The 23,454-nt window shown below is 40.7% G+C and overlaps 1 protein-coding gene across 1 annotated transcript in view; it reads right to left on the bottom strand.

Annotated features, from left to right (window-relative positions):
- The window catches only part of lamc3 (laminin, gamma 3), a 230,062-nt gene that overhangs the window by 139,300 nt on the left and 67,308 nt on the right, over positions 1-23,454 (bottom strand). The window contains exon 3 of the mRNA XM_021590589.3: positions 1,745-1,875. Coding sequence (XP_021446264.3) covers positions 1,745-1,875 — 131 coding nt within the window. The remainder of the gene's footprint in view (positions 1-1,744; positions 1,876-23,454) is intronic.

Here is a 23,454-nt window from a genome sequence, read left to right as displayed (position 1 = left end):
GTGTGTGTGTGTGTGTGAGTGATTGTGTGTGTGTGTGCCTTCTTATGCTATACCTTCCTTTCCAACCAGTCGGGAAAATACAAATTCCTGTGACTAGAAGACACAATTTATCCAAGGTGATTTAATGATCAAGAATGTATTCCTAATAGCTGTTATCTCAGGCCCTATCTTTATAGTGTCTGATTCTCCTTATTGTCATTGGTTCTGTTGAGTGCTTATCTGCGTCCCGAATGGTAACCCTATGCCCTTTATTATAGTGCAATACTTTTGACTAGAGCCCTATGGGTCCTGGTAAAAAGTAATGCATGAAATAGGGAGTAGGATTCCATTTGGAACTCATCCTCTGTCATTGGTTCTGTAGTGGGTCTTTCTGTGAGGGGGGGGCTCAACATCGCGCCTGTCCCTGTCAGATTTAGCCAGCTGTCCCAGATCTAGACACTTTATGCTAACGGCTTTGAATCAGTTATTTTTGTTTCTGTTGTTGTTGTTGTTGTTGTTGTGACAAGGAAGTTGTGAGCCAGGAAGTGAAAAGTGCCCCCAACCACCAAATCAGATGTCTCTACTAGCAGACGCTGAGGAACACTTGACAACCACAATAATGAATATGGCACAGATCTGGATCAAATAGCAGCTCAGTACAGCTCAGTTCTGAATCATTTCTTTTTACTATATTTAGTTATTATATTCCACTAGTTGACCATTAAAGCTAGCACATTAACGTACCCTGGCATTTATTGTGTCCATTCATAACATTCAGTGTGAGAATTGTGCTAGCATTGCTATGGCCAAGCATTGCTATGGCCAATCCAATGAGCTAGGCTAAGTATGCTACACTAACCAAACAAGTGGTCAGGTTGCCCCTCGCCATTCCCTCAGGTGTCATGGTGACACTGTTGGGTCATTTGTCAGATTGTCACGCCTCGCTGTGATCATAACCACTTATGACAGGTGTCAGATCCTGTTGAAGCAGTGGGTGAAGGCTTCATCTCAATTACTTAATAACATCCGTGTTATCCTGCCGTGACTATGGACATCCTGTCTGTTCTGCCTTCCTCCTGTTGTCCCTTCTCATTACTGTGAGGAATAAGCCCAGGGACCAGCAGACATGGGGCCGGGTTTTCAGTTTTGGAATGATTTCAAATAGTATTTGAACCCAGGTCTAGGGACCAGGGGCAGAGCAGGGACCGAAACAGAAAAGTTGACAGGAACAGAGGCAAATTTTGTGGCTATGTTTCTATGTTTCTATATTTCTATGTATTTTCTGTCCAGGACCACGCAGGGCTTGCGTTGAGACTGTTTATCATGTAAACAGGATACAGAGAGGGAGGAAATGTGCAGCGGACGTTCGCCATATGTGTTTTATTATCTATCAAGTGGGCCACGCTGGGTTGTTGTTTTATAGTTGAGTCTTCCTGAGAAAGAAGCAAACAAAACAAAGATAAATCAAAACTACACAGCAAATATGCTCTCCCTCCTTCTCTTTCTTGCTATTTCTTGCTCTCCCTCTCTCTCTCTCTCTCTCTCTCTCTCTCTCTCTCTCTCTCTCTCTTTCTCTTGTTTTTTTTTGGCTAATGTCGAGTTCTAGCAGTGACCACAATCCTCGGTGGACTGAGAAAGAGCAAGAAGTAGAGGAGAGTGAAGGAAAGGCGTGATCGTTTTGTCTCTCTTTGAAGTTTTTGGAGGGAGTATCCACGGCGACAGCCAAAGGCCTCTGAGAACCAATCAGGTGTCAGGTGTGTGTTACCTGGCTCCCACAGAGAAATCAGAGATGGCGTAGAAGTAGGATCGCAGCACCTTGGCGTCCTTGAAGAACTCGTCTCCGAAAGTGTTGAGCCTGTCCAGAGAGATCAGCAGGTCGGTGGCTGTCACCCACTCCTATATAGAGAGAGACAGAGAGAAGGAGAGGGGGATGAGAAAGAGACTTGAGGGATGTGGCTGTCACCTACTACAGAGAGGGACAGAGGAAAGGGGCATGAGGAGGAGGCGATAAAGGGGTTGGAGGAAGGTGATGGATTGAGATGGAGAAAATAGGAAAGGTAAAAGACAGATTCAGGTAAGGTCAGAAGGTGGAGGAAGAAGGGGATGGGAAGAGAAAGGGGGTGATAAAGAAGGATAGATAGTGCATGGCAGCGAAGAGAGACAAGCCATGGAGATGTAAAGAGGGGTAGAGTAGGGTGTGAAAGAAAGAAAATTAGAAATATTGAGATATAAGAGAAATAAATAAATAAGAGATCGAGGCTAAATAGAGAGGAAATCGGCAGTGGAGATAGAGATCACATAAGTTAGAGAGGAGACTTGGCACAGCACTCTCAGACTCTCAGACAGTATAATGTTTGGCAGCACACACCAAAACCATAGCATCCCAAATACAATGAATTCACCGTGGATGAGATGAATTGGAACAGTTAAATAGAACAAAATGAGAGAGAGGGGAAGAAAAGAGAGAAGTGAGAGGAAAGAGAGTCGAAAAGACAAACAGCAGGGTACGAGAAAGAAAACAAGAAATTCACATGTGAACACGTGAACATGTGAAGCAACATGTGACGACATGTGATAACAATAAACTACATGTGACAACATGTGAACACATGTGAAAGAGAACCTGATCTCATGTGAAATTAATGTGAAACAAATGTGACAACATGGGAATGCAAAAATTCAACATGTGATACCATGAAACTACAAGTGACATTTTAGCACCTGAAAACTCAGTTGTCAAATGTAATTTAGAATATTTTACTCTGAAAGACATAATTGACATTAAATACAATTAAACAGTAATTGTCTCCTGCAAGTTTTGTTTAGTTCCCGGTTTGTTCCAGTTACGGTGAAAATATGGTTAATCAACAACTAGTTACTGCATTTTACAGCTAAATTCAGGTGTTAATGTTAAAGGATAGTATGCTGATTACTTAACACTCAACCTCTCTTGGGATTTGAACTCACAATCTCTTGGATGTTAGCTACCTGAAGTTCCTGCTGCACAATGGAGATAAGCAAGAATGCATTAAATATATACAACAGAAATATAAACAAGAACTTGGTGTTATTTCTAGAAGATGACAGTATGCTGGTGTATTCTGATTTCAATTAATGCACTTTAAAAAATATGTGCACTGTGACAACTCGTGGCACTCATCATTATTATTAAATGGGATTTGAATTCATAAACTCTTGGTCGCTAGCAACCGGAAATGTGCAGCTACACTACCAGATCTGTGAGAGTGAAAGAGATATCGCTACAGGCTTATTAGCAAGAATGCATTTCTGTCACCAGGTTCATACTTAATCGTACTATTTAAATAATATACTTCAAATACGAGATGTATTTTTCTAGTATATTTTAAGTATACTATGAATATACTATAATTACACTTCAACACACTTTGCTTAACACACTCTGCTTGTGAGTGATCAAGTACACTATAAGTACCTTGCAAAGTATTCATACCACTTATATTTATTCCAGTTTTATTGTGTTAAAAAGTGGTTCATTTGTTATCAACAATGAACTCAAAATACTATGTAATGTCAAAGTAAAAAATAAATAATACAAATTAGATAACTTAAACATAGTCATTGAATAAGTATTCACTCCCTTTGTTTAGGCAAGCCTAAATTAGTTCAGGAGTAAAATTTGGCTTAACAAATCAGATAATATGTTGCATGGATTCTGTGTGAAGTAATAGGGGTTGACATAATTGTTTTGATGACTAACCCTTCCTCTGTCCCCCAATACAACACCTAGAAGGTCCCTCAGTCAAGTATTGAATTTCAAGCACAGATTCATCTTCAAATACCAGGGAGCCTTTTGAAAGCCTCTTGATAGATCTGTAACAATATCAAATCAGAATGTAATATCTCTTTAAGCATGGTCAAGTTAATAATTATACTGTGAATTATGTATTAAACCACCCAAACATATCAAAGATACATTTGTCCTTCCGAACTGAGCTAAAGGACAGGCATGAAACTGCTCAGGGATGATACCATGAGGCCATTTGTGATTGTAAAACAGTTACAGAGTTCAATAGCTGTGATGGGAGAAAACTGAGGATGGATCAAGAACATTTGAGTGACTCTACAATACTGATTTAAATAACAGAGTGAAAGGAATAATACAAATATACAGAATACAAATATTCCAAAACATACCTTTTCTATGCAACAAGGATCTAAAGTAATACATCACAGTTGAGGAACATGGTTCTTGAGGGTATAATTTTTCATATCTCAAGAAAATATACATAAGGAAGCATACTTTCCAAAAAATATAATTAACTTAAATGTCCACAAAATGTGTTCATTAAAGTATACTTTCAAAAACGTATGTGCACAAAAAGGCAAATATTACCCAGCATCCTTTTCTATAGCTGAAGTTTTCATTTATAATATGATATTGTTCTTCATACTTAGCTTACTCAAATGTTTTGATGTTCATTTTCAAACTGAATAATGTTATACTTTTAATTACACATTACATATTACAAATTGCACAATGTGAACAACTAAAGTGTGAAATGCCAATGGTGCACAGTTCTCAACAGTGTTACTTCTAAATTGCTGCTCAAGCTGTATACTTCAGCTCGGGGATTCAAACTGAAATAAAATGGACATTAAATATATTTAATATTGTTCCATTTAGATAATTTAAAATAAACGTAAAATACGTTAATGATATATGATGGAGGCTTATTAAAATATATATTTTTTTATGCTTAGGGCAGCATGTAAAGGTTTGTATGGCCACCATTTGCATTAAGTACAGCAATGTATCTCCTCCTCATGGACTGTAGCAGATTTGCCAGTTCTTGCTGTGAGATGTTACCCCACTCTTCCACCAAGGCACCTGCAAGTTCCCAGACTTTTCTGGGGGGAATGGCCCTAGCCCTCACCCTCCGATCCAACAGGTCCCAGACATGCTCAATGGGTTTGAGATCCAGGCTCTTCGATGGCTATGGCAGAACACTGACATTCCTGTCTTGCAAGAAATCATGCACAGAATGAGCAGTATGGCTGGTGGCATTGTCATGTTGGAGGGTCATGTCAGGATGAGCCTGCAGGAAGGGTACCACATTAGGAGGCTGTCTTCCTTGAAATGCAAAGCGTTGAGATTGCCTACAATGACAACAAGCTCAGTCTGATGATGCTGTGACACACCGCCCCAGACCATGACGGAACCTCCACCTCAATCCCGCTCCAGAGTACAGGCCTCAATGTAACGCCCATTCCTTTGACAATAAACGCAAATCCGACCATCACCCCTGGTGAGACCACGACTCGTCAGTGAAGATAACTTTTTGCCAGTCCTGTCTGGTCCAGCGACGGTGGATTTGTGCCCATAGGCAACGTTGTTGCCGGGGATGTCTAGTGAGGACCTGCCTTACAACAGGCCTACAAACCCTCGTCCAGCCTCTCTCAGCCTATTGCGGACCACCTGAGCACTGATGGAGGGATTGTACGTTCCTGGTGTAACTCAGGCAGTTGTTGTTGCCATCCTGTACCTGGCCCGCACGTGTGATGTTTGGATGTACCAATCCTGCGCAGGAGTTTTTACATGTGGTCTGCTACTGCGATGATCAGCTGTCCGTCCTGTCTCCCTGTAGCACTGTCTTAGGTGTCTCTTGACGAGTTGGCTTTGGGGATGACCAGTGAAATAAAGCTGCTGGAGCGCTTGCTACGGATGTGTGCTGCTATGGTGACCAGTGAGCTTAGATAAGACGGGACTTTACCTAGCAAAGACTTGTAGATGACCTGGAGCCAGTGGGTTTGGCGACGAATATGAAGTGAGGGCCAAGAAACGAGAGCATACAGGTCGCAGTTGTGGGTAGTATATGGAGCTTTGGTGACAAAACGGATGGCACTGTGATAGACTTCATCCACTTTGCTGAGTAGAGTGTTGGAGGCTATTTTGTAAATGACATCGCCGAAGTCAAGGATCGGTAGGATATTCAGTTTTACGTGGGTATGTGTGGCAGGATGAGTGAAGGATGCTTTGGTGCGAAATAGGAAGCCAATTCTAGATTTAATTTTGGATTGGAGAAAAACCTGTTACGGATGATGCGAATTTTCGCAGCTTTTTGTAAAAAATCGCGCAACATTTCAACGTCCTGCTACTCATGCCAGGAATATAGTATATGCATATGATACGTATGTGTGTATAGAAAACACTCTGAAGTCTCTAAAACTGGTGTGTCTGTGGCTATAACAGAACGTGTTTAGGATTAAAAATCCCGGGGAAAACTGGTCACCAAAAACACAAAAAAAAGATTCATCCGCCAGTCAATGTATTGTCTAAGGCGATAGAAAATAGATGAGGTTCCCATTACAATGTCTACAGCTTCCACACGATGTCGCCAGTACTGGCATTTCATTGTAGATTTATCCTTGGTGGGATGACGTGTAGGCACTTCCTGTCTTGGGGCGCACTGGAGGAAGCTATGAAAGTGAAAAAATGGACGATGATTTCAAGACTTGCTGCTATCGAATACAGATCGCCCCGTGATCAATTTGATCGATTATAAACGTTTATTAATACCTAAAGTTGGTTTACAAAAGTAGTTTGAAGTGATTTGTAAAAGTTTATAGGCAACTTTTTTAATTTTAAAAAGTGACGTTGCGTCTTGAAAAGGTGATTTTTCCTGGATCAGACCGGCCTTCATAAAATGACATTTTGGGGATACAATGATGGATTTAATCGGGAAAAATACCCAATTGTGATGTTTATGGGACATATAGGAGTGCCAACAAAGAAGCTTGACAAAGGTAATAAATGTTTTATATTTCATTTCTGAGTTTTGTGTAGCGCAAAATCTTTTGTTTAGGTCTCGTTCAGGTATTTTGGGGGGTGCATGCTATCAGATAATAGCTTCTCATGCTTTCGCCGAAAAGCATTTTACAAATCTGACATGTTGGCTAGATTCACAACGAGTGTAGCTTTAATTGAGTATCTTGCGTGTGTGTTTTAATGAAAGTTTGAGATTTATCGAGTACTATAGGTGGCGCTCTGAAATTTTCGCTGATGTGGTTCCTGTGCAGGAACCACGTCCGTAAGAAGTTAATGTGAGTCTGGAAGGAGAGTTTACCAGAGTCTAACCAGACACCTAGGTATTTGTAGTTGTCCACGTATTCTAGGTCAGAACCGTCCAGAGAAGTGATGCTTGACGGGCGGGCGGGTGCAGGCAGCGATAGGTTGAAGAGCATGCATTTAGTTTTACTAGCATTTAAGAGCAGTTAGAGGCCATGGATGGAGTGTTGTATGGCATTGAAGCTCTTCTGGAGGTTTGTTAACACAGTGTCCAAAGAAGGGCCAGAAGTATACAGAATGGTGTCGTCAGCGTAGAGGTGTTAAAGGCTTGTTAAAGGCAACATAAGTGCATGTGATACCAAAGAACCGAATGATATTTCATTTATGGCAAGTCACCATGTAATTTTAATACTCACTTTCCAACCAGACCATCAGGTCAGTGAGTGTGATGGATTAGCTACAGTAAATTACTGTGAAGTTTACAATTACACACTTGTGGTGAAATCCTGCATGGGGCCTTCACCGTGCATGGCCACTTTAAGAGCGCATCAGCAGTCAGAAAGGAGGAAATAAAGATAGCTCTTCCGGCTCTCTGGGAGATAGCTCTCGGTTGGCATGGCAGTTTGATTGTGCTTGCAATGCTGCAGAAGTCTTGTTTAGTTTCAGCGGGCTTAGTTGTAAAGTGTTTAATTAGATCAGTGTACCGCTCTAGTTCGTGGTTGTTATCTTTTGGCACTGCATCGGTTATTGATTGCATGGTTTAGTAGCAACATTGTTGCGAAGCTTTGACGCAAACCATCAGACGGACAGATAGTGCAACTGCAAGCCTGAAGTCAACAGCTAAGATATCTCTCACTCACTGACTGACCTGCCAGAAGTACATTGTAGTTAAAAGGGAGGGAAGTTTATGGTGTATTGTCATTTGAATTGTATCGAGGTGGTACTAATGACGTGGCCGAGAAGATTTCAAACATTTTAAGGCCTTTATAATAATACTGATTATTGCAAATCTTCTAAAATGTTGAAGGTTCTTTCTTTTTGTAAATTGCTTCTATTTAGTTGCCATTTAATTTGCTCTGACATTATTATTATTGCATGAGGTATTATTGGTGGGTTTACACCTGTCTTGTAATGTGTCTTGTCTTTTCTCTCCACTGGCTATCTGGCAAACAGGCAACACTCTAGGCAGTCTCTTCTGCTGGTGTGTCTGTGTGTGTGTGTGTGTGTGTCTGGTTGTGGTACTCTCTCTAACTCTTTTAGGCAGGGTTAATACCTGCCCGGCACCCGAACAAAATCTTAATCTTTACCCCTCTCTAACAATACCGCTACACACTTGTAACTAATTGACAGTAAGTAACTGAAATTTAAACATGAACTTCCTGTGTACCAGATGCCATTAAGCTACTGGAAAATGCACAGTAACCTTTAAACAGTACAGTTCTTAATTATCACAAGATCTCCAACTGTATAGTCTATCTTCCCTGAGTACCGACTTCTCCCACATGTTGACCTCTGACATTACCTACGAAGGGAATTACCTCGAAAACAGCATTTTCGGCAGTTAAATGTAACAACAAAACATTATTTACAAAAAAAGCATTCTAGTAATGTGTTTTTAACTTTATAATTTGTTAACAAGTACGATAGCTTTACTTTTGGTGTATGGTTGATGCAGCTTGTTGGCAATTATTCAATTTCCCAATGATTTCAAAGCACCTGAATGCATCCAACTGGTATTTACAACTTCACAACTGGTAAATTCTTACCTCCCACATGGTTACGAACGCAGCTCTATATGTAATGTATTGGGTAGAAAAATGTACCATTATACTAGATCATCTGCACATGTACCCTAAAAGGTACCGACCAGTACCATGTGAGGTCCTACGTGTACCTCTGAAGATACCTTTGACTGTTTTGTACCACAATGTACGTTAACTGTACTCTTTTTTGTTGTTGAGTGTGTACAAAACATGTTCTTTCCATGACATAGACTGACCAGGTGAAAGCTATGACCCATTGTTTATGTCACCTGTTAAATCTACTTCAATCGCAGTAGAGGAAGGGGAGTAGACAAGTTAAAGACATAGTTTTAAGCTTTGAGACAATTGAGACATGAATTGTGTGTGTGTCACTCTTAGGGTGAATGAGAAAGACAAAAGATTTTGTCTTTGAACGGGGTATAGTAGCAGCTGCCAGGTGCACTGGTTTGAGTGTGTCAAGAGCTGCAATGCTGCTAGGTGTTTCACGCTCAACAGTTTCCTGTGTGTATCAAGAATGGTCCACCACCCAAAAGACATACAGCCAACTTGACACAACTGTGGGAAGCATTGGAGTCAACATGGCCCAGCATCCCTGTGGAACGCTTTCGACAGCTTGTAGAATCCTTGCCCCGACACTGAAGCTGTTCTGAGGGCAAAAAGGGGTAAAACTCAATACTAGGAAGGTGTCGCTAATTTTTGCATGTTTTTGCTAACAAATAACCATCTGGTGTACTGTTGAGACATTAATGTACTCCGGATCGAAAGGTTGCAAGTTCAAATCCCGAGAGCATTTATGCATACTTAATGATTGATTTGATCAGATCCAAGCTAGTGGACACTGGCATGGCGGTTGTGTTAGAGCTTTCAAATCCACAAATATCTCCCAGCATTATCCCTGAAGCGGAAATTGCTATTGGAAGCCGGAGCTGTATTAAGAGAAATCCCATGCAGCCTTGTTTACAAGTTGGATCACTGGAATGTGATGTGTAATCTACACCTTAATAAGGCTGATAGAAATCCTCATTATTTTATTTTAATCATTTCATAGCTATAACGCAGTAACACCTCTAACACATGTACACCCCCGACACTGCCAAAACACGTGTTTAGCACAGGTTTACCCTTAATCTGACTGAATCTAGGCCTAAATGTCAAGAGTCCCTGAGCACTGCTACTTTTCAGCTGGTGTTGTCAGATAATCGCACAGTTATTGACTTCATTCTGGGCAAATTTTAGCATAGTGCAGAATTATTTGTATTCTTTATTTTCTGTGTACTTCCTGAATACATTTTGTTGTATAGTTACTGACAAAATACAGTTCCGCTGTAGAAACACATTAAGTTATTTCCACTATTTTCACAGCAACTCAGTATCCGATAACTTTCAATAAAATGCCAGGACTTTTTTTCAAGGTATCCTATAAGGTTAAATACAATTGCAAGTGAGGCATAGCAAGTTAATTTGCAGGACGGGCCAAAAGGCACCCAAGCGCAATGCGACTGACAGTAAATATGTAGCAAAACACTAATACAGTATCCTATTACTGTGTAAATGTACGGTAAAAGGACTATATAAAGTACCACAAAATTAACTGCAATGGCTAACAGTGTAGTTTCATGTTATCACATGTTGAAGCACAATTTCACAAGTGGAAAATCACTTGATTTCACATGTGCAAAACGGGTTTTTGGAACACTTAGCATGTGACATGAAAATTAAACCCATCACATGTTTTTAAATGTGCAACTCCATGTTATTACTGTTCAGCTAAAAAAAGAACCCTCCAGAGATTTTAACTGACAACTTCTGTCACACCCTGATCTGCTTTACCTGTCTTTGTGATTGTCTCCACCCATCTCCAGGTGTCACCTGTTTTCCTCATTAGTCCCTGGGTACTTGTTCTTGTGTTCTCTGCTTGTCTGTTTGTCAAGTCAACCATTGTGGTTTTCCCGGTCTCCTGTTTTGGCTAGTCCTCCCGGTTGTGACCCTTGCCTGTCTTGACTTTGAACCCACCTGCCTGATCATTCTGCCGGCCCTGACATCGAGCCTGCCTGGCTGCCACTCTGCACCTTCTGGACTCTGACCTGATTTCGCTCTTTTGCCTGTCCACAACCATTCTCTTGCCTACTCCTTGGATTGTAATAAATATCAGACCCATGGCATCTGCATCCTGTGTCTGCATCTGGGTCTCGCCTTGTGCCCTTATTAACTTCTGGGTTTCAAGTACACTGATCTTTCTGCTGCGCCTCAAAGTCTGGCACATTCCCTTAAACATTCATTCCCTATAATATGTCTCTGCACTTAGCAAAAGGTTGCTATCTGCACTGCTATTTTATCATCTGATTTGATTTACAGAATTTGAGGGTTTTGGCCCAGGGGTGATTTTATCCGGTCCCCCAAGTTTTCTGTGCAAAAATTAATCATTTATTTTTTTATGTTTGACAGACTGCAAAACACAAGAAGCAAGAAGCAAAAAAGCTATGAGTGATTTTTAATTTTGGAATTCGGTTCCAAAGTATTCCTACGCATCATAGAGAGATATTTGTTCTAATATATTCTAATATTTGTCGGGGCATGGTGTTCCATAGGGATGCTGGACCATGTTGACTCCAATGCTTCTCACAGATGTTAAGTTGGCTGAATGTCCTTTGGGTGGTGGACCTTGATACACACGAGAAACTTTTGAGCGCAAAAAAACAGCAGCATTCCAGTTCTTGACACTCAAACTGGTGCACCTGTCTACCTACTACCATACCCCGTTCAAAGGCACTTAAATATTTTGTCTTACCCAAAACGGTCTGAATGGCACACAAACACAAACCATTTCTCAAGACTTAAAATGTCTTTATCCTATCTTCTCCCCTTCATCTACACTGATTTGAAATGGATATAACAGGTGACATCAATAAGGGGTCATAGCTTTCACCTGGTTAGTCTGTCATGGAAAGAGCAGGTGTTCCTAACGTTTTGTACACTCCGTGTATGTGATTGTATACGAGCAAGGTTCTTTCGGTCAATTTGCAGTCTACAAATTTTCTGTTATTATGTTCTGGCCCACCTGAACATCAGCTCAAGAAAAAAATCGCCCCGAAGCTGAATCTAGTTTATTATGCCTGCTGTATGGTATTGCTACTTTTTCATGTAGTCAGCCAACTACATAGTGAATACTTGAGTGTAACAGCTCTTGATGGGTGGAAGAAACAAGTAGAAATGTGTTAGATTTCTCTATTGCAAGATAGAAATGTAGTAAAAAGACTAAGCCTACTATATTAACAAATAATAGTACATTAAACACACAAAGTACATAAAACACACATACATTCATGCTACAAACCCATCACAACTGTTTCTTCCCAGGGGTGTCATGCACCCCAAAGATCTGAGGGGCACAACATACGTGAAGATAATTGGAGATTTTTGAATTTTTCAAAAGCCTGAAACAGCCTTTTCCAACAATCTAGAGCCATAATCATTATGCTTAAACATATCTCCCTTGTCTGTATCTTCCTGACTGGTGGTTCTTGTTTTTAAAATAAACTAATTATGCTTCTCTGCATCGCTGCTAAAATCTGGGTAAAAGTTTGAAAGGAATGTTTTATTGAGTAAATTAGTTATTACATTAGTTATTGCTTGCTTTTCTAAAGTATTTTCTAAAACTTGATTGATAGCCAGAAATGGCTTCCTGGTAGCTACAGTGGGGAGGACAAGTATTTGATACACTGCCGATTTTGCAGGTTTTCCTACTTACAAAGCATGTAGAGGTCTGTAATTTTTATCAAAGGTACACTTAAACTGTGAGAGGCGGAATCTTAAACAAAAATCCAGAAAATCACATTGTATGATTTTTAAGTAATTAATTTGCATTTTATTGCATGACATAAGTATTTGATCCATCAGAAAAGCAGAACCTAATATTTGGTACAGAAACCTTTGTTTGCAATTACAGAGATCATACATTTCCTGTAGTTCTTGACCAGTTTACACACACTGCAGCAGGGATTTTGGCTCACTCCTCCATACAGACCTTCTTCAGATCCTTCAGGTTTTGGGGCTGTCGCTGGGCAATACAGACTTTCAGTCTCTCCAAAGATTTTCTTTTGGATTCGGGTCTGGAGACTGGCTAAGCCACTCCAGGAACTTGAGATGCTTCTTACGGAGCCACTCCATAGTTGCCCTCGCTGTGTGTTTTGGGTCGTTGTCATGCTGGAAGGCCCAGCCATGACCCATTTTCAATGCTTTTACAGAGGGAAGGAGGTTGTCGGCCAAGATCGCGCGATACATGGCCCCATCCATCCTCCCTTCAATACGGTGCAGTCGTCCTGTCCCCTTTGCAGAAAAGCATCCCCAAAGAATGATGTTTCCACCTCTATGCTTCACGATTGGGATGGTGAAGCATCCACCCCCCCCCCCCCCCCACACACACTATATGTACAGTATGTATATGTTTAAACAGGACAAATCTAAGGGGGCACGTGAGCCTGTACCCCTATGGGCATGAGACCTCTGCTGCTACCAGACTTTAATTTACTATTGCTAATACCGCACAATTAAAACATTTGCCCCCAAATCCCCTCTTACATGATACATCTGTGAGTATTGTACTAAATAGTGCCGTCCTGTATTATACTTATGCTAAAATGATTTTTCTATTCTACTGAGCCATTTACTTTATAGTTAGTCTTCCTCCCCCCCAACTACTATATTTGTGTGCTCATCACCGTGTTTATAAAGTACTACGGCAGTAAACATCTTAACCTTTCAAAGGGCTGCCTCAGAGAAGAAGACTATTATTCTATCAGGCTGTCTTTAAAGTCTCATTTGTGTGTAGTTCTAAGATTCTGGGACGCCACCTGTGAGTTAGCGAGGCAGTCAACCACTTGAAGTTGGAGAGTCAAAGGGTCAACGACCCCGTTTGGAACATCTGGTGGGAATGTGGAACCCTTGTGTTCCAGGACCCCTTTAATCCAGAAACACTAGGGACTCCTGGATTTTGGTGATTTCTGTAGGTCAATAGGATCAGACCTGGGTCAAACATATGGTAGCACTATGGATGGGTACTAATGCCTGGAGCTGGATCAGATGTTCAGAACCAGGTCAACATAACAGGGAATGGAGCTGAGAATTAGACCAAAACAGTACTGGAAAGCGGTCATTTGTAAGACACTACATGACCAAAAGTGGACAAACAGCTCATCAAACATCTCATTCCAAAATCATGGGCATTAATATGGAGTTGGTCCTCCCTTTTCCTGCTATAACAGCCTCCACTCTTTTGGGAAGGCTTTCCACTAGATGTTGGCACATTGCAGCGGGGACATGCTTCCATTCAGCCACAAGAGCATTAGTGAGGTCGGGCACTGATGTTGGATGATTACGCCTGGCTTGCAGTCAATCCCAAAGGTGATCGATTGGAATGAGGTCAAGGCTCTGTGCAGGCCAGTCAAGTTCTTCCACACTGATCTTGACAAACCATTTCTATATGGACCTCACTTTATGCTCGTGGCATTGTCATGCGGAAACAGAAAAGGGCCTTCCCCAAACTGTTGCCACAATTTTGGCAATACAGAATTGTCTAGAATGTCATTGTATGCTGTGATCTTAAGATTTCATTGGGGCAAGTAGTGTTCTCCTGGCATCTGCCAAACCCAGATTTGTCAGTCGGACTGCCAGATGGTGAAGCGTGAGTCATCACTCCAGAGAGTGCATTTTCAATGCTCCAGAGTCCAACGGTGGCGAGGTGTACACCCCTCCAGCCGACGCTTGGCATTGCGTACGGTGATCTTAGGCTTGTATGCGGCTGCTCGACCATAGAAACCCATTTCATGAAGCTCCCGATGAACAGTTCTTGTGTTGACATTGCTTTCAGAGGAAATTTGGAACTCGGTAATGAGTGTTGCAACTGAGGACAAGCGATTTTTACGCGCTACCCAGTTCACCACTCAGCGGTCCCATTCTGTGAGCTTGTGTGGCCTATCACTTCACGGTTGAGCTGTTGTTGCTGCTGGACATTTCCACTTCACAATAACAGCACTTACAGTTGACCAGAGCAGCTCTAGCAGGGCAGAAATTGACTGACTTGTTGGAAAGGTGGGATCTTATGACGGTGCAATGTTAAAAGTCACTGAGCTCTTCATTAAGGTCATTCTACTGCCAATGTTTGTCTTTGGAGATTGCACGGCTGTTGTGTGCTCGATTTTATACACTTGTAAGCAACGGGTGTGGCTGAAATAGCCAAATCCACTGATTTGAAGGGTTGTCCACATACTTTTGTATACATAATGTCTGTGAACAACATCCTTTGTAAAGATAATATGGTTAATCAATAGCAGTCTCCTGTATTCTCACTGTCTTGCTACTGTATTATATCTCTCTCCCTCCTCATTTGCCCCTGGCCATACATTCACACCTTGCCTTTCCTTTTCTCCACCATTCATTCTGTTACCTTCTTTCTTTCAATCCTCCCCCTCTCTCGCTCTCTCTCCCTCTCCTTCCTTAGTTTCCTCAGGGAGCCCTTGAGGAGTCTGTGTGTTTGTGTGCTGGTGCGGTGTAGAGCAGAGTGGAGTGGAGCTGATAGGCTACTGTTATGGGGTCTGCTTATCGACTTCGGCCCTGCTTGACATAGCTCCGCTACTGCTAATGGGGTTTGGACGCTGCCGAACGACCCAGTGCCCAGGGGCTGTCGGTGGAAGCATACGCTCATTCTTCACATGCTCCCGCCTGCCCGCCGTTCCCGGTACCATCGTGAATGGGGAAAACACGAGTTTGGGGGGGGGGGGGGGGGAGCAGTGAATGATTACAGGAGAGAGTTTATTCTCATTCAGGTTAGGAAGGGAATGATGGGAAACCCAACCGATAACTTCTCTCTGTACGCTCCCGCGCTCTTTTTTGCTCCCTGCCTCTATAAGCAGGGTTAGAGGAGAGCAAAGTGTTTGGGAGACAGAACTTTTTTCCCTCACTTTGTCATGAGTTTGAGAACCGCTTGGTGCTGTATCACAGAGACAAATCATTGGAGTGCTGCCAAACCGAATAATCTGATTGGTCGATGCGTCCAGCTTCGGCACCAAATCTATAATGATGTCATCACACTGCATCACATGTGATCAATTCTGACCAATGATCAATAGCCAATAACAGGCTATCTTACCTGGTTAAATAAGGTTTCAATAAAAATAATCTGTCATCCATCCACTATTATTGCTGTTAAATATAGCCCCACATCTCTAGACACGAAAGGTAAAGAACAGAAGTAAGGGAGAGGAGACACTTTTGTCTTAGATCAAGGATGATTCAGATTCTCCCAAGCCCCACAATGTCTTATTTATACTTGTTTCTCTCTCTTTCTCTCTTCTTTCCTCTCTCTCTCTCTCTCTCTCTCTGTCTAAAATCTGCAGTGTGAGACAACGACAGGATGTAGTTTTATGAGTAAGCTTCACATAGCTTCACATAGCTTCACATGTTGATGGGGTATGCTAATGTTTATATCTCTCAGTACTCCCATGATATGGACACGACTAAGCATTAAACACAGCGTCTGGATTTTATTGTAGTTCACGAGAGAGCCAGCCGTGGGGTGGCAGTTAACCTAATGGTTAAGAGCACTGGGCCAGTAACCAAAAGGTTGCTTGTTTGAATCTCTGAGATGATTAGGGATAGTGTCTGTTGATGTGCCCTTGAACAAAGCACTTAATCTAGTTGCTATGGATAAAATCATCTGCTAAAATTAAATAATTATGATTTATAGTGTCGCGGAGATCATCTATTTTTGTTACAATCGTTTGTTTTGTTCATTCTTTAAAAAATCAGGACGTGTCTTAATGAGTAGGAGTTATTTAAGCATTTCTGCCGTGTTCATTGTTCATAATATATTTTATGTATTTCATTATATATTTTTTTACATTCCAAAAACAAACTTATACATATGAACAACAACTTACAGACACGCATAATGACTACATGTAGGCCGTCATAGTAAATAGGAATTTGTTCTAAAAAACCTCTTAAGGATCCACCTCTTTAAAAAAAATGTTTTGCAGTTTTAGACTGATCCAATGAACCAAATCTGTTCAAAATGCTGTGTCAAGAATGCCCAAATGTGCCTAATTGGTTAATTCATACATTTTCAAGTTCATAACTGCGCACTCTCCTCAAACAAGAGCATGGTATTCTTTCACTCTAATAGCTACTGGAAATTGGACAGTGCAGTTAAATTAACGAGAATTTAAGCTTTCTGCACATTTCAGGTATGTCAAAGTCCTCCTCATGCTAATCACATTAGCCTACATTGGGGGGACGACGACGACACACACACCAGTCCTGTAAAGGTTAAACAATAATGTAAGCATTAGGGGATGGGTGTGTGAGCATACAGGGTCTGGGCAGATGAGATGTAATTTATGTTTTATTTAACCTTTATTTAACTAAGCAAGTCAGTTAACACTTGCCCTATAATTGTACCAAATTGATTTTCCCAGTCTCCCATGCTATTGCAGTAATTTAAAATACATCTTATGATTTTTCCATTGTGCCAATGTTGGCGGATTGATTGACTTCCAAGTTTTTAGTATACATTTTTTTCAGCACAACGTCAGACTCATGCTTTAAGTGTAAAACGAATAATAACTCAACAATTCAAGCTTTCTGGAATGCCATAAAGTCTGGAAGTTGTGGGCGGAGCTAGAAACTTGTCTGTCAGACGTATCACAATGGAAACGTACTTTTAATCTGCCTGTCTGCATATGTCAAAACATGGCATAAAGGAGCGTAGTGAGATACCCGATGGGCTGCATAATCATTTTCTAATCACTCAACCACATTTTTAGCTGTCCATGATGCTCATAAAGTTTAGCTGCAAATAGGCTCATTCTTTTCATTAATCTGATTCTGGTGGTATTTACCATGGTTGTGTAAGGCAAGACAGACAAGGGCCTAGTCTGTTTATTGCTTATTATTTGTGCAAACTGCAGCCCAAAGCTCATTTAACTGGGACGTCCTGTTCTGGCAACAGGTCATTGTTCGTCACCAAACTGTTCCTGGATGGTTGGGAGAAGTTGCTGTCGAAGGATGTGTTGGTACCATTCTTTATTCATGGCTGTGTTCTTAGGCAAAATTGTGAGTGAGCCCACTCCCTTGGCTGAGAAGCAACCCTACACATGAATGGTCTCAGAATGATTTACTGTTGGCATGACACAGGACTGATGGTAGCGCTCACCTTGTCTTCTTGTCTTCTCTACAATGATTTGATCCCAGTCCTCAGCAGTCCAATCCCTGTACCTTTTGCAGAATATCAGTCTGGCCCTGATGTTTTTCCTGGAGAGAAGTGGTTCTTTGCTGCCCTTCTTGACACCAGGCCATCCTCCAAAAGTCTTCGCCTCACTGCGCGTGCAGATATACTCACACCTGCCTGCAGCCATTCCTGAGTAAGCTCTGTACTGGTGGTGCCCCGATCCCGCAGCTGAATCAACTTTAGGAGATGGTCCTGGCGCTTGCTGGACTTTATTTGGGTGCCCTGAAGTCTTCTTCACAACAATTGAACCACTCCTTGAAGTTCTTGATGATCCGATAAATGGTTAATTTAGGTGCAATCTTACTGGCAGCAATCAGTGATGCCAACTTAGCAATTATGTTGCTAGATTTAGCAACTTTTCAGACTACTCTGGCAACTTTTTTTTCAAACAGCACCTAGCATCAAATGTAGCTACTTTTAAAAATGTATTTTGAACTTTTAGCAACTTTTGAAAAGGGACTCAAATGCTAAAATGCACGCATTTTCCCTCTAAATTACACAAACATGTTTTTCTCTGTCACACACTCAGTCACAAGACACGTGCCTGGCTGCAAAAGTGCATTGTGAGTGACGTCAATAACAGGAAAGAGTGGGAGTTTGTACCTGAACAAATGTCAAACATATTTTTTGCTGAGATGGCCAGTCATGTTTTGTCTATTCTACGTAATGACGCAGTTTTACGCTATCACGCAATGACATCACAATGTCATTTAGCAACTTTTAGCAACAAATCAAACTGCCTCTGGCAACTTACCCTGAACATTTGATGGCAACACTGGCAGCAATATCCTTGCCTGTGACACCCTTTTTGTGCATTGCAATGATGACGGCACGTGTTTCCTTGCAGGCAACCATGGTTGACAGAGGAAAAACAATGATTCCAAGCACCACCCTCCTTTTGATGCTTCCAGTCTGTCATTCAATCTCAATCAGCAAGACAGAGTTATATCCAGTCTTGTCCTCGTCAACACTCACACCTGTGTTAACGAGAGATTCACTGACATGATGTCAGCTCGTCCTTTTGTGGCAGGGCTGAAATGGAGTGAAAATGATTTTTGGGGATTCATTTCATTTGCATGGCAAAGAGGGTCTTTGCAATTAATTGCAATTCATCTGATCACTCTTCATAACATTCTGGAGTATATGCAAATTGCCATCATACAAACTGAGGCAGCAGACTGTGAAAATGTATATTTGTGTCATTCTCAAAACTTTTGGCCACGACTGTACATACCCAGCATGCGACAGAGCTGCAGGAATTGTGACCTGTTTTTGTTGGTTTTGTTGTCATAGTTGTGCTTAGGGGGGCATATGGGGGAGGGAATGCTGTCACCTCCAGGTAGGTGTTTGTGCACTGAGGGTGTCAGGTTCTTGTTCAATTCTGGGATTTATGTCGCCACAGACTTTTACATGTCCCTGGGCCTGGAAAGGATTGATTTCCCACTCCAGGATGGAGAAGCTGTCTTCATTAAAGTATGGGGATTCTAGTGGGGGATATAGATAGCACAAGAGGGCATTTTTCTCTGAGATAAATTCCTTTTAAATTTCTAGCCAAATGTAAAATGTTCCTGTTTAGATAAATTCAATAGAGCGTGTTAGGTCTGCTCTATATCAAATTAGCATACCCCCTGAGTCCCTTCCCTGTTTCACACCTGGTAGTTGGGTGGATTGGACTACCAGCTCTCTGTAACCTAGAGTGCAACCAGTTGGTCCATCTCCTCTATACCATGAATTCAATTTGTGGGCTTTATTGACATGGGAAGCATATGTTTACATTGCCAAAGCAAGTGAAATAGATAATAAACAAAAGTGAAATAAACAATACAAAATTAACAGTAAAATTACACTCACAAAAGTTCCAAAAGGACCGTCTATAAACGGTAATGATGGAAAAATAGTTCAAGTACAAAATAAACAAACACACATTTAAATATACGTATATACATGTATGTATGTATGTATGTATGTATGTATGTATGTATGTATACATGTGTGTATGTACAGTGGGGCAAAAAAGTATTTAGTCAGCCACCAACTGTGCAAGTTCTCCCACTTAAAAAGATGAGAGAGGCCTGTAATTTTCATCATAGGTACACTTCAACTATGACATACAAAATTAGAAAAAAAATCCAGAAAATCACGTGTATACTATTTTGCCCCACTGTAAGTATGCTTATGTGTGTGTATGTATATATATGTATATATGTATGTATGTATGTATGTATGTATATATGTATGTATGTATGTATGTATGTATGTATGTATGTATGTATGTATGTATGTATATGTATGTATATATATGTGTATGTATATATATATATATATATATATATATACTGTATGTGTAAATATGTAAATATATATAAATATATACATACACAAATATATATATATATATATATGTGTGTGTGTGTGTGTGTGTATGTGTGTGTGTTTATGTATGTATATATAGTAGTTGTAGTCAGAAGTTTACATACACCTTAGCCAAATACATTTAAACAGTTTTTCACAATTCCTGACATTTAATCCTAGTAAAAAACCCTGTCTTAGTTCAGTAAGAATCACCACATTTTTTTAAAGAATGTGACATTTCTGAATAATAGTAGAGAGAATGATTTATTTCAGCTTTTATTTCTTTCATCATATTCCCAGGGGGTCAGACGTTTACATACACTCAATTAGTATTTGTTAGAATTGCCTTTAAACGGTTTAAATTGGGTCAATGTTTTGGGTAGCCTTCCACAAGCTTCAGAAGTTGGGTGAATTTTGGCCCATTCCTCCTGACAGAGCTGGTGTAACTGAATCAGGTTTGTAGGCCTCCTTGCTCGCACACGCTTTTTCAGTTCTGCCCAAAAATGTTCTATAGGATTGAGGTCAGGGCTTTGTGAAGGCCACTCCAATACCTTGACTTGTTATAGTTTGTTAACAAGAAATTTGTGGAGTGGTTAAAAAACAAGTTTTACTGACTCCAACCTAAGTAAACTTCTGACTTCAACTTTATGTATGTATGTATGTATGTATGTATGTATGTATGTATGTATATGTTGTATTTACAATGGTGTTAAGACAATAAGACATTTCAAATGTCATATTATGTCTATATACGGTGTTGTAATGATGTGCAAATAGTTAAAGTACAAAAGGGAAAATTAATAAACATAAATATTGGATGAATTTACAATTATGTTTGTACTTCACTGTTTGCACATTTCTTATGGCAACAGGTCACAAATCTTGCTGCTGTCATTGCACACTGTGGTATTTCACCCAATAGATATGGGAGTTTATACAAATTGGATTTGTGGGCAGTGTGCACATAGCCTGTCTTCTCTTGAGAGCCAGGTCTGCCTTCAGCAGCCTTTCTCAATAGCAAGGCTATGCTCACTGAGTCTGTACATAGTCAAAGCTTTCTTTAAGTTTGGGTCAGTCACATTGGTCATGTATTCTGCCACTGTGTACTCTGTTTAGGGCCAATTAGCATTCTAGTGTGCTCAGTTTTTTTGTAAATTCTTTCCAATGTGTCAAGTAATTATTTTTTTTCTCATGGTTTGTTTGGGTCTAATTGATGTGGTTGGGTCTCTCTCTCCTATCTCTCTGGGGTTTGACTTAGAGGGCCACCGGATGGAGACACTGACAGAAGAGAGCAGTCAGTGAGTGAGTGAGAGTGTGAGAGTGAGAGTGAGAGTGAGAGCGAGAGAGAGAGAGAGAGAAAGGGAGAGAGAGAGAGAACATTTTAATGGATGACTGAACTTTAATTTGAACTCATAGAGTGGCTTTCATTTACTGTGTAGATATGGAAAAATAGGGGAGGAAAGCGCTCTATAAATTTGACAACAGTTTCACCCTTTGAAGTTAGCCATTACGTCAGAGGAGATCAACTAAACACTCTGTTACAAGGCGACTGTTACTTATTCCACACAATTTGTTTTGTAATGACAAATCAGGCAAACATGTTTACCGCTTTAGATTGATGATATAACAGAGAGCGCAGTCACGACGCAGGCTGTTACTAATCAATGGGAATACACGATTAAACCTGACCCGTTTTTGAATACAGGTTTTTTTTTGGGGGGGGGGGGGGGTTAGGACAATTCATGAGAGCACACAGAGAACACAAAACACTTAGCCCTGTGTTCCTCAACTATTTATCATCCAATCATTGTGTATAAGAATGGACTCTTTCCCAATCCTCTCTTTTCAATATTGCTCCTCCATGGCATCCCTAAAATGGAGATTTACGAGGTGTAGAAAGGTGGGGAAAATGTCTTTATACGGGGAGAGGGCCCATGTATCCAGCAGTGCAGCAGACTGAAGGGAAAGCATGCGCTGAGTCTACAGAGGGATTAAAATGTTAATGCAGACAGGATGTGATTCCCATTTTAAGACTTATGAAATATGCATAGTTTACTGTATACGGTATACAGCAAGAAAATGTCTGCCCTCGCTGCCACATGCCCAAAAGACTGACAGAGATATTTCTATGGCCTGTTAACATTCTGAATGCAGTAAGTAGGTATGGTTTTACCTTTATCTAACCCCCACTCCCCCACTTACTTTTAAAAAATACACACGGCAAGTAGCGCAATCACAATTGTATGATTTCATATTAAATGACAAGTGATCCACTCTCTAGCTTTCCCGCAGGAATGAATGAGGGTATTTTTCACCCTTTGGTAGTTTTGGAAATAGAAAAGTACTAGAGATGTGCATCTTTCCCTTTCAAGGTGATTTGACACGTATCTAGAAACATGGGTTCTGATACAATACAGGAACGATATGTTTTAGTTTGAAAATATTCGGTTTTATTAGGGAACGAATCAATGCGATTCATTAACATTTGTTGCATAAACACATTTTCCATTCCAAAATAATGCTCCTGATGGAGCTCATGAGCTGGGCCTCTCTGAGATGGATCTGTCCGAGCTGAATTCTCTGTGTGTGTGGATGTGTAAATTATGTAAGTCTATGGTGTATGCACTATGTGTGTCCGGATTTCCGTTAGCCAGTAATAGCTGGCTTTTGAACAATAAAAATATTGAAAAGCTGATAAATAAAATTGGGGCCAGCCAAATATAAAAATAAATCCCATTGAAAAAAAGCCTGTTCAATTGATGGAAATTCCAGTCGATGGAAATACATTTGACCGGTCATGCTTATCGGTCTAAATGTCAATTTGCATAATTTAGTGGAATTAAATTGGAGTGTGTGCACAGCATGCAGATACAGAACCTTGAGCAGAAAATCTGTCAGACAACTCCTCAAACAGCTATTTTGTTGCTGCTGGAGTGAAACGTGCTTTTATAAGTCCAATCATTGCGCAAAAATTCTAAATGCAATTGCTTGTTGATGTCCGCGATTAAAAATAGCTACCATTTTTATTT

This window comes from Oncorhynchus mykiss, chromosome 29 (genome assembly GCF_057628025.1).
Source record: "Oncorhynchus mykiss isolate SJ-2025 chromosome 29, ASM5762802v1, whole genome shotgun sequence".
NCBI lineage: Eukaryota > Metazoa > Chordata > Actinopteri > Salmoniformes > Salmonidae > Oncorhynchus > Oncorhynchus mykiss.
This window is presented reverse-complemented; position numbering and strand designations above follow the sequence as displayed.